We start from the raw sequence: 12,806 nt of genomic DNA, 5'->3' as shown, positions 1-12,806 counted from the left end.
AAATGGACCAGCAGGGCAACCATGTATAAATATTAGTGCGCATGCCCAACATTTCGTTGCCTATTTTTGCTTTGGCACCACAGCGCCACTTACAGGCCTGGCATACATTTTGCAGCGTTTTCATGCATTCGTGTAGACGCTCACATTTATTTTATGTCTCCGTCTTTACGGCAAACGTTTTGGAAAATATCAGCGTTTCGTGTTCGTTTTGACTTCGTGTGGGGGCCTAAGTGTAAATGGGGTAAAACAATCACCACCCTATGTGCTTGGGTTAACCCTTGACAAGATTATACCCTGGGCTGTGAGCCATAGTGCTATTCAAACAAAGAAAAAAAAGACAGAATGACACAAAACTTGCCAAAAAATAAAAAGCTTAACTTCAGTCCACATGGTCTACAAGGGAAGCGTTACTTTGATCTACATATTTTTCTACCAGATTTAGGATTTATGGGAGCGTTAAAAAATCATGAAGAAAATTAAAAACTGACCTATTATCCAGTATTTAAAAAAGAAATCTCCTCAAGACTCTCCACTGCTGCATGTTTACATGGTTAAAGCAAAAACCCAAGGCGGCCCTAATGCAATATCCTGAGCAGCTTCTGCGCGCACAAGAGGCGGGGGGGAGAGAAATATGATCCGCTTTCAAGCCTTTAAAGGAAAATGGGATGAGTCTGTTGAATGGAGCTATGAGTGAATTTCACCGGAGAGTTCAAAAGAAAAGCAAAGAGCAGCGGCGGCGGCACAGAGCAGAGCTTATATGAAAAATAAAAAAAGAGATGAATGATTGGAGAGGAGAGGGAGGCTGCAGAGAGGAGGACAGGTTATGAACCGGACTGCGACGAATCGCTGAGGACGAGATCCGAAAGAAGAGGAGAGAAGCAGGCAAGAAGGTGTGAAGGTAAAGCCTGGAAGCGTTTGTTGTCTAACTGCAGTCTGTCACTATCCCCACTGCTTTAGCTGGGATACAGTTCATTTCGCCTCCGGAGGCTCTTCAAGACAAAAGACGCCAAACGCAGCTGTGTATTTTCAGAGATGCTTGGCTCAACCTTTTTTTCTTTTTCTTTTTTTTGCTGACCGACAGTTTATGGTCTGCTGCTGCTGTAATATGGAGCTATAACAGCGCACACCTGTTGCTCATGGCCCTTTTAGTGCAGAATGAGAGCACTGTGCCTCTTAAAGCAGCTATAAAAGAATTAAAACAGTTTGTGTTGTAAAATAGGGGTCAGAAATAAACTTCAAACTGATACTGAAAAGGATATGAAAGGTTCTCAACTTAAAGCATAACCAGACCTTTCTACTAAATGTATAAAATTCACCCCCCAAAAAAGATCCACTTGACATTTGTAAATAGAGGTTTTACGGAAGAGGATTAGGGCCACTAAAAAAAAAAAAGGTTAACTGATTTTTATTTTATTTCAGTATTTCGGTTATGCCCCTCCGGAAGTTGCTTGCCAACCAACACAAAACAGAAGAAGAAGAACAACTATAAACAACAATCGAAATCTTCTCCACGCAACATTTTAAATAATGTCTTCAAAAGAGCGTGGTGCGACCTGCTTCTTCCCTCCTTCTTCTTCTTCTTGTGTTTTATGGCGGTTGGCAAACAACTTTTGGTGCATTCAGTTAGTAAAGACTTTAATCTCAGAATTCTGACTTTAATCTCAAAATTCTGAATTTTTTCCCATGTTAAACTGAAATAAAATTTAAAAATCAGTTAACTTTTTTTTTTTTCCAGTGGCCCTAATCCTCTTCCATAAGGTTTAAGTGTTTCCATTTACATATTAGAAAGTCATCTGACTTGATGTTTACTGCAACCATTAACACAAGCTGGAAAAAAATCAACATAAACTGATGAAAAATATATTTATCCCCATTTTGTTTATTCAAAAGTACAGCCTTTAAACTATTACAGTACATAAACGTCCTGAAAACCATCAGTACTAATAATTAGTTTGCAAATTTTGATATATTTATGTATGGCAGCCATGTGGAATATTAAACTCTACTAATTTACTATTTCAACTGGAAGTTTGGGAATATCTGACTTCCAGATATGCACCAGAAACTTTCTGATCTTACTGGTCTTTTTATGGTGGTGCACTTTAAACTAGAGTTTTTAACAGGAACTTCAGCAAAAATCTCACAATCACTGTATTTATTGAAGGCCTGCAAAGTAAAATTTTAGAAATATAAAAAAAAAACACCTAAAACTAAATAAAACCCAGAATGTCAGACAATGACAAATACTGTAACCATAGATATCTATTTAACAGAAATATCACCATTATTGTATAATTTATTATTGCCACATTTAGTGTTAAAATTAGATAATGTATTTAATATGTCGATACCTAAAGGGTGTGATAAACCTTTAGATGTAAAAGTGACTGCGATTGATGAGTCCTTGCAACAGTGTATTTCAGACAGCAGGCTAAAACATCCATCCCTCCATCCATCCATCCCTCCATCCATCCATCCATCCATCCATCCCTCCATCCATCCATCCATCCATCCATCCATCCATCCATCCATCCTCCAGCATGCTTTATCCCTGCTCGGGTATCGAGGGGTGCTGGTACCAATCTCCAGCTGTCTACTGGCGAGAGGCAAGATGCACCCTGGACAGGTCGCCAGTCAATCGATGTTTTGGAGACCAAATTATAGCACATGTCATGTGCTATAATTTTTAATTAAATCCTTGACATTTGATTCTTAGATTAGATTTTCGCTGATCAGACTTGTTTTAACAGTGCTCATTTGTATTTATACGTGGAGTCTTATACAAAATCTATTCCTTTGTAGGCGTTACAATCTGTATAGCTGCAGAAAAACATTTCAAAATCCTCTTGATGTCCATCCGTCCGTCCGTCCGTCCATCCATCCATCCATCCATCTTGTCCTGCTTATTCCGTCAGGATCGCAGTGGGGGGCCGTGCCTGTCTCTGGTGTTCTGTCAGACCAGCATACTCATAGTCAATATACATGCGCAAGACATCAGATTTGCGTTTATCCCTTTAGTTTTGTAAGAAAAATACATTTTAAACTACCTCAACAGACATGTATCCCTTCTGTCATGTCCCAAATAAACACTTTAAGGTCAGATTGCCATACGCTTCAAAAAACACCAAAAAGTAAGTAATCAAATTGTTTTTTTTGTACACGACTAAAGGAATACATGCCCGTTAAGGTAGTTTAAAGTGAATTTTACGTACAAAACTAAAGGGATAAACAGGTTTTGACTGTGACTATGCTGGTCTCACCAGGTATGCTCATCTGACAGAACACCGGCAGTCTATGGGCATAAGGCAGGGTCCTCTTGATGTCATCAGTTCATTTACAAAAAGAAGCTTATATTAGATTAAAAACAGATTTTCATATAATTCACACCATAAAAAAAATAGCCTGCAGGCTTAGATGGAAATCTTCGACCTGAAAGTATGTGTAAAGCACAGAAGGGCAAGAGAGCTTGCAGAGGTTGATGTTTACACCTCAGAGCAAGGAATGTCAGGACCCTGTGTTTAAGTTTAAGAGTGATAATGAGTGTGGTCAGTTTTTGTCAAGGTCTGTCATTAACCTGAACTAGGAGAAGAGAGAGCTGCAGGTTTGCTCCAAAGGCAGCAGCTGGAGGAGGAGAGAAGATGTGGAGGAAAGAGGGGAGGGTGGGAAAGGCGCTGCAGGAGGAGAGAAAAGAAAGGCAGAGAGGAAGGGATGCAGATGCAACAGGAATGAGAAGGTAAAAGTAGAATAGATGTACATAGGTAGTTTTCTTTATTTTTAAAGCTGGCTGACCATTAAAACTGACATTTTAATGCAGTTTGGCATTCATTTTAGTCTGAATTTTCCATTTTTACTATTTGACTTTAAGTTGTTTTGCACAGATTGGGTCAAAAGGTTAGGAAACAATGACGTGGCAATGGAAGTATTTTTGCAATGCACAGCTACAGCTTCAAATGCCACGTTTTTACAAAAAAAGAAGAGACCGGCTCAGCATGACTGATAAAACAACCCATCAGAAAACATTGACATAGGAGGAAACTCATAAAGCGATGATATTCAGATCCTCTCAGATCATTTGTCTGTGTCGCCTCACGTACGCACACAGAACTGCCACGCTGACACAAACCTGCAGTGATTGAGCCAGATCCTGACAGGAGTTGCTCTCATTTTCCAAAACGTAGGAGGGCCAAGTCGGACCTCAGCAGAAGAGACGGCAGCGGTGGAGATTGAAAAATCTGCTGGGAATGATATCACTGAACCACCTAATCACTTACATCACCACAGCTGCATGCTCAGCAGTGTATGCCTCTGTGTGTGTGAGTGCCCATGCACACATGTCTGGTTCTAATCTGTTCTGTTTGTCTCCTCGTGTGTCTCTGTTCCCTAGTGAGAAATTAAGACTGGCTTTGGAGGATGTGTTTGAAAATCAGGGAAGATATTGCTTGATACTTGTACATATATCAATATAAAACAATGAATCTCTTAAAGTCATCAAGTTATTGAACTGAGAGATTAACTTGAAGGCATTGTCCTCTTATGCTCTGGGTGTTTCAAACGTAACCAAAGATGGATTTACCTTTAAGGTATGTTAAAATAAAAAAATCCTTCTTGTATTTTATTGTTTCCAGCACAGGCAAATAACAAATATCTTGGGGTAGTACTGCCACACATATCTTAGACAACACAATCCACCTTTCCCTCATTAAATATTTGTATGAATGCAGCTGTTCTTTGGGGGGCACTTTAGAAAGCAAATTGAATAATGCAAAGCAAATCGAAACAGAAGACAGATTTAAGGTGTAAAGCAGGATTTAAATATCTTTAGATACCTCTACTCGGATATAAATGCAGACCACATGTTCCAGATATTTAAATACTCTGTTATCTAGCAGTTTAAGTTGGTCTAGCACCGAAATCCAAAGGCGTTTTTTATCCGTAGCGTTAAAACATTAGGAATATTTCAGTGGAGGTGTTTTTTTTTTTTTTTTTTAAAGGGTACTGGTGAAATCTCCTGCTACTTCACCGATCTTGGGCTTTACAACTTTAAACTTTGTTTAAAGGGGGAAAAAACATGTGCTTCAGAAGGATTAGCATGGCAGTGAAAAGAGCTTGTTTACATTTGTTTCCGCTCTGACCCCGCTCTTCACTTAGTCTGACCAAAAAGGGCTGCAGGCTGGCTTTTTCCCACCTCTTTCACTCGACTGTACTCAGGGGTGCAGACCTCGAAGTTTGACCCTCAGAGAGAAGCAGAGATTTCGGTAGTGGACCTTGACTCGCCAGCCTGGGCACGGCGGTTGCCTGGTGAAACCTCTGCAGGCATGACTTCTATAATTTGTCTTTTGGGTCTGTATTTATGAGCACGCTAATTGCAGGGAGCAACATGGTGCAGTTATAGCTGCTGGACTTTGAACGTCTGCTCGCTAACTGGTGCTTGTCTGGCCGGGCTTTGACTCCCTGTAAAGCTAAGCCTTCCTCACTTCTTTCTTTACTTTATGTCCTTTTGACAGCTCACACTGCAGGGCTTTCATAATTTTGTGAATGAGCATGCAAGCTGGTCAACAGCCAGTCGGGCTTTGGTAGAAATAACTTGAATGCACCAGTTTCCCCCTTTTGGCTCTTTGCCTATTCATTGTCGCACATTCTTCCCTCTTTTCTCTGCTGAGGCAAGCTGACGGCTCCAACCTCTAGCTGCGATGGGACTGTCATGCAGAAAGGCACTATTGTGCAGCACAGGATCCTATTTCGCTCCTTCCTTGTAATTAAGAAGGGATTGCATGGCCTGGGAGTTGTGGCTGAGGAGGGGGCAGGGTACTGGGTTAGTAGGTAATTGGGCTAAAAAGAAAAGCTTTGACCTGCTTGGTGGTGGGCAGGCAGGCCTGGGAACTCCAGCCTCCCCCACTCACAGAGCCTCCCTCTTGAGTTTTTGTTCAGTGTGTGTGGGCATGTGGTGAGAGGTTGGAAGAGGAGAGGGGGATGCAAACTGTGGTAATCTGTTTCTTTGTGACCAACATGTATGTGTATGCTAGTTTTATTCCGGCAACACGTGTCTCTAACACAGAAAGTTCGAGGAAGCTTTCGTTAATGTTAATTAACTTCTGACTCATCACTGGGGGTTGCTTTGCTCACGCTTCCTCTGTGAATCATGGGAAACGCGGTTAGCAACAAGTACTTTAGATGTTTAGTCACTTTATTTTCTCCATGTGATGTAAATGAAAACAGGATCTGGACTGAACACAGAAATACCATCACAGGACTGGCTGTGCCTCATTTTCTGAGCTATACAAGGGATTTGTAGCTTCTTTTCGTGAGCTGCTCTAATAAAAACTTCCCTTTTCTTTCCAGCCTGAGTCCAGAGGCGGAGGCCTAAATCTCTGCCATGGCTGACGTTTTGGATAGCAGCGGAGCCGGAGCTGTAGGAGCGGCCGGCGTGGACTGGCAGAAACGCTGCGTCGCTCTGGAGATGCAGCTCCTGAGGTTCCGCCTGCAGGCTGGGAAAATCCGAGAGCTGCTGGCAGAAAAGGTGAGATGTTGAGAAAAGGCTGCATGGAGAGCTGGATCAGTTACTCCCTAAACATAACATGGTAGGAGTCGGAGTTTAAGAGTAATAACTGAAGATTCACAAATTAGATTTTTTTATGGTCATTTTCTGATCTTTGATTTTGTCTTTTAGTTGCAGACAAACTATAGGCCAAAAAGACTGCTTCTTATTGCAAATAGCACATTTATAGCCTATTTTATTTGGTCTTTTTGTCTTTTTTACTTTTATGTTACAAGGGTATTTTTGATTTGTTTAAAATCGCAAAGTCGAGAAAGTACATATACATATTTATTGCTGGTTTGTGAAGATTTTTCTTTTGTCATTAGTTATTTCTGCTTGTACCGTTGTATTGTTTGTGCAAATGGCAACTTTCAAAATAATTCCATGTGCTTGTGATATATTAAGGACTGAATAGCATTTTCAATGTGCGCCAGCATTCTTCAACATCAAATATGTCCCCAGTTGAAAGTTGTTCCCCAGTGATGGAGATTTTTTGGAGAATGTGTGAATAGTTTCAACTGCATTTGAGTGCCGCATCTGCTTCTCATTGGCAGATTTTCTTTGTGGAAAGGCTCTTAGCTCTGTTTACAGTTATTGGGGAAAGGAGGGCGATATGATGATATATTTACATATTTAGCATCATGTGTCGGAGGAAACAAACAGAGCATGCAGATCAGCTTGAACTCCAGGTGCTGATGACTGTTTATTTGTGTGAGTAAATATGTGAGATTACCCTCTGCTTTTGGTAAACACTTAGTCCAGTCATCGTGTGTCATCAGGTGCAGTTAAAACTTTAAGCTAAATAGAACGTTTCTGCTCATTCGTTCTGGTAAGGTCTCCTATAGATTGAGGAAGCAGCAGCCAACCAAACGCTTGTAAAAGTTTGGCTGACCATTTGGAAAGAAGTCATCAGGATATACATTTGTACTCATTGAAATATTTTGAAGGTAGAAACAGTTATGTCTTGGTTTTTCCACTGTTTTACTTTTAAAGAGTGTTTTGATCGTGCATCTAAACAGCTTCAGGTTGCATTTGTCGCTGTTGTTGGCCCTCTGTGTCATCTCTTAATTCCAGATCAGAGCAAAGTGGTTCATTCAGCCAGTCCACAGGATGTTTACAGTCTAAACATAACCCTGTGGCCGTTTAGAGGAAGACGACTCCATGCTGTGGCCTCTGTCAAGTCCTGTAAGACTTCAGCTCCCCTGTGAGATCTTAAGTTGTACAGAAACCCATTTGGAAAGCATAAAAAATCAAAATCATGAATTCTCTCATCACTAGAATATTTATAGAGGAGTATGCTTGTGGTTTAAAATATATATTTATTTTTTAACCTTGAAATCTTTATCAGCTTCTAACTGATTAATGTTGCGACATGTTTCCCTTAGTAGGAGCTGTGGATGAGTGTTTAGTTTGAGAACCTAAAAGTCTCTTCTTTACTTTCTGCAAATAATGGTGTTTTTGTTTGCATCCTCAAACAAAGGTCTTTAAGTACAAGATTAGTTTGCAGTCACGTGTGCAGCAGTCTGGACAGGGGCCTCATCCTAGAATGGATATTAAGATAAGATAATGTTATTAAAAGACTAGAGGAAAGCTCTCTGGGGTCATAAGTTACAGGTAAGTTATCTGATCGATGACATATTTTAAGTGTAAGTTACTCATAGGTCCTGGTGTCTAGCTTATCCAAAACCTATGAGTAACTTCTCCTCCAGACTGCATCCCCATCATAGGGTGGGAGTAAAGGTGAGTGTAATGGATAATTCCTGCATTCACTGCCAGGGCCGTGACCAAAAAAACTTCCTAGCAGACATGACGCTGAATCTGCTGCGACTGCAAACCTTGTGCATCATTTCATAGGCATTCCACTGCTGTGCGTTATGCATAAGTTAGGATGTTGTTCTACATAAGACTCGCTATGAATACATTATGTGTATGCCCAAAATTAAATATACATAGTTCAGCGTATGACAGCGTTTTAGGAGATTCTGGGATGTCGGGCATACGCTGGCAAGGTGTCACAGGGCCCTTAGACATGTCATGACATCACTAACCATCAATAAAGAAAATAATTCTGAGAGTAAAACTTTAACTTTTTTCTCCAAAGGAAAGTTTTTATCTGATTGGGATTGTTTCATCAGCCTGGACAACTTGTTCCTTCACTAAATTACACTTAGGATCAAACTGGATGAACTTACGAAAATAAACAAACTGGTTACTCACAAAACAGCAAATAGAAATGTGTTATTTTCTATTTTTGCTTTTTTTTTTAGCTTCCTCAGTTACATGCTTTTGAATGGAAATAGGCTGCAAATTGGGTGATGGGTTATTTGAAACTGTTAAAGGTGATCTATTTAGACATGTGAACAGAAATCATTTTGTTTCTTCTTTTTTTTATGAATGCTCACTATTTATTTAGTTATTTTTATGTAATTAAAGCACAATCATAGAAGTTTTACAGCCAAGGCAGTGTGAAGTAGGAATGGGATGGGGAACTACCATGCTGTCATCCTACTGCTGTTTGGAAAGACTGTTTCATGCTCTTCATCTCCTCTCTCGCCAAGTTAGGAGTGTTTTATGCATTGACCCACTTAGGGATGGAAAAACATGAGTGAAAAAATGAAAGTTGACTCGTTGTCTTTGACATAGCATTTATATTCAGCAGATGACTGAATCAGAGAAATAAGGAGCAAAGGAATAAAAATTTGCATCAGAAAGTAAAATCAAACAGTTAAAAATCAGAGAAATCAGTGCAAAAACCTAAAGTTCTGTCTGAACGCAAGGGGTACACAGAAAAAGTAGGGGGAAAACCAAAGCTTGACAGTAAGAGCCGACAAAGAGATGAACAGCTGTTTTAGTTGGGATGGTAATTGCTGAGAGGACATTTACACCTAGGAAATGGATTAAAAAAAGAAATATGAGGAAACAAAGCTCATTATTGTCATGATTTTCTTAAGAGATCTGACCCACATGCAGTAAACCACTCAGAGAAGCAGGGTAAAAGTTTTAACAGGTTTATTGATAAGGTCAGCGGGGGTTGGATTCAGGAAACTCAGTGTGCTGGTGAACTGGAGGAGGGAAGGGAAGTATCAGCGGTTAGTTCAGGATCTGTGGGAACTTTGAGCGATGGCTGGAGAGACTGAGAAAACTGGACTCGCGTTACTGGAGAAGACTTTCTTCCCAGAATCCAGTAAGTGTGGGTTTATCCAGAGGTAGAGACTCGTTGGAGGGCGGACAGGTTAAGACTTGGTTGGATCCTGAGGAGCTATTGAGCGGACTGTCACTTGGAAATCCAGGAAGAATTGAACAGAACTTGTGGAGGTTAATCCCCTGCTCAGTGTGAGACTCAAACAATCCTTCCAGGGGAAGAAGGCCAAACATCCAGCTTGCAGGAAGGCTTGCTGCCGAAAGGCAAAGACAAAAAACAAGGTTAGGCTCAGTGAAAACAAAGACTCAGACTCAGCTAAACTCAGCTTGGCTAGAGTACCCAAAACTGACAAACACTCTGGCTTCGAGGTAGTGACAGTCCACCGCTCAAATAGTCCTCAGTAATGAGCCAACCAGCCGCAGGTGTGTGGGAGGACCAACAAGAACAGGGCGCCACCTGGTGGTGGAGGGAGAGAACAACACAAAAAATACAACCCACACAAACTGGATTCCTAACAATTATGAAAAATACACAACTGAATAAATAACCACATCACAAAATGGAAAAAAGGAATGTTAAAGTTAAGGTTTAGCTAGTTATGGTGATAAACCAAACCCAGTCCACAAATGAGCATGGGAGGATGAGATTGGCTGTTACGGGTGTTAACTAGGGGTGGGTATTGGCAAAGAAGTCATGATTCGATTCGAATCACGATTCACATGCCACGATGCGATTCTATCACGATGCATCACGATACTTGAAATATTGCGATGCATCGCGATTCATTGCGATATTTTCACTGAACACTGTAAGAAAAAGATACAGCCCTTACCAGTGGCTGACTGGCTGGGTGTGATCTGGATCGTGTCTTCAACTGATACATAACTGAAAGCAACTGGATTCATACATTGCTGTATTTATTGAAACGACTTTTGGAGGTGTTGCCATGAAAACAAATACTGGGCAGAAATATTACTATTACTGGCGTGGACACACTGACAAAACGATCTTAGGATTCATAAAAATTTAAATAACAAAATAAGGATAATCAGTGCCGTTTACATGGCCTCAGTGGTCCTTTAAACCAACGAAACGAAAACATTCAAATGTATATTTCCCCTTTTGCAAATTACGTGCATCATATCAATTTCGTTTTTACCTTCTTTGTTTTTAAAGCCAAAATGCATCCAAGCATCTGACTTGAAATGTGATGGAGCAATGGGGCGAATTTTCATAGTGTCCTCCATGTTTTATTTCATATGACTCGTCTCAGTATCCCGCGGCCGGACATGCTTGTGACACAAAGCAGCGGGCGTCAACACATCCGCAGCGACACCTGCTGGACTGGAAGTTGTATTCCACTTGGTTTGGCTGATGTGCGCCAACCATTCATGTATTTTATTTGTTAATTTTTTTTTATTTTTATAATCGATTCTTGCCTTCAAGAATCGATGCAGTAGATCACAAAAATTAGAATCTCAATGCATCGTCATGACGATTATTTTGCACACCCTTAGTGTTAACGTACAGCACACACAGAGAGATGGAGAGTGAGGAGGGCTCCAGCAGCAAAACAGCGTTTTCCAGATGGAAATACTGGTGTTACGTCGAGTATCTATAACAACCCAAACACACAGGATTTCAGAATTAGACATCCCCAGTTATTAATTTCATACACTCACCAGATCTGAACGCCCTGTTAAAAAACTTCACACCCATGAGTAGAGGTAATGCAGCCTGATGATATTGACACTGCATCAGATACCTAAACCCCATGTTAAACAGGAGGAACGCTATCTGACGGGGTCTGTAATTTACGTTGAGTTGCAATAAATGCAAAACTCTCTGCAGGTTCTTGTCTTTGTCGTCCGCTCTATTCAGCTGGCTTTAGAAACACACGGCGAGAAGGTGGGGGCTGGGTGGTTAGGGTTACGGGGGCGAGAAACGCAAAAGTAACATAATAGTTACTTTTACTAGTAACTAGTTACTTTTATTGTGGAGTAACTCAGTTACTAACTCAGTTACTTTTTGGAAGAAGTAACTAGTAACTATAACTAATTACTTTTTCAAAGTAACGTGCCCAACACTGCTTATCATAAAGGTAACAGACACCTCTTTGGTAAACGAGTCACTACCAATTTGATTCTTTCGGCTGCAGACCAAGTCCTGCACTGCAATGACTGCAATAGTGCATTGATTAAAAATAATCGACAATTTGAGGAAAATCATTGGGGAATATTTGTTTGTGGCTCAGAATCAGTGGTCTTATATTTCCACGTTGATGTTGTTGTTGTTAGAAACTTGTGTCTAAAGATGACCTGCAATGAATGACGTGGTAAGATATTTAAACTGAAGATCTCATAGTATGACAGATGATAGGGTTTAGTGCAAACTAAAATGACCAAATAGAGAAGATGAATAGAAAGTTTTCTTCAGTATAAATAAGAGTCATAAATTCAAAGAAAGCTGCGAGTAGGGAGCTGTTGGACCAGTTTGTGACATGATGTGGAAACAAACTAATCCAAAGGACTGCGTCTAAGAAAGATGATTGATGTCACTGGGAGAGGCAGAGATGGAGGAGTATAAACCTTGGTTTTTACCTAGACCACAGGTTGCACTGAAAATAGAAAAGTGAAGCCATCTTTGAGAAGGTACAGAAGAAACGTAACTGTTGAGGAAGTTTAAGTCCATCAAGGTAGAGTGGATTATTGGTAAGGCTGCTTTTTCAAACATGTTTTGTGTTAGCTACCTCTGAACAATTGGCTCTGTGTGCAATAGTGGCGTAGGATGAAGAAGTTTGCCCTACAACCGGGGGGTTGATGGTTCAGGCTCTGGCTTTCAGCATCATTGTGTCCTTGGGCAAGACGCTTCACCTGCATTGCCTACTGGTGGAGGTCAGAGGGTCTGGTGGCTCCAGTGTCTGGCAGCCTTGTTTCTGTCTGTGAGCCCCAGGGCAGCTGTGGCTACACTGTAGCTTACCACCATCAGTGCATGGGTGGGTGAATGAATAATTGTAGGTTGAAGCACTTTGGTCAAATCCTCTGACTTGAAAAGCGCTATATAAGTACAGGCCATCTACCATTTAAATAGCTCAACAAAAGCAGATATAGAAAGCTGGCTATGTTTTGA

The 12,806-nt window shown here is 40.7% G+C and overlaps 1 protein-coding gene across 5 annotated transcripts in view; it reads left to right on the top strand.

Moving 5' to 3' along the window:
• The first annotated feature begins 646 nt into the window (after window positions 1-646).
• The window catches only part of plekhh1 (pleckstrin homology domain containing, family H (with MyTH4 domain) member 1), a 53,890-nt gene continuing 41,730 nt past the window's right edge, over window positions 647-12,806 (top strand). The window contains exons 1-2 of one of the 5 annotated variants that reach the window (XM_038293382.1): window positions 647-890; window positions 6,340-6,517. In XM_038293382.1, the coding sequence (XP_038149310.1) occupies window positions 6,374-6,517 (144 nt within the window). In that variant the 5' untranslated portion in view covers window positions 647-890; window positions 6,340-6,373. Of the gene's footprint in view, window positions 899-5,187; window positions 5,314-5,844; window positions 6,009-6,339; window positions 6,518-12,806 lie in introns of those variants that run through there. The other 4 variants (XM_038293379.1, XM_038293381.1, XM_038293380.1 and 1 more) reach the window with 4 other exon arrangements.

This window comes from Cyprinodon tularosa, unplaced genomic scaffold, assembly GCF_016077235.1.
Source record: "Cyprinodon tularosa strain WSP-4 unplaced genomic scaffold, ASM1607723v1 ctg325, whole genome shotgun sequence".
Lineage (NCBI taxonomy): Eukaryota > Metazoa > Chordata > Actinopteri > Cyprinodontiformes > Cyprinodontidae > Cyprinodon > Cyprinodon tularosa.
Note: the sequence above shows the minus strand (reverse complement) of the source record. Positions and strands in the feature narration are given on the sequence as shown.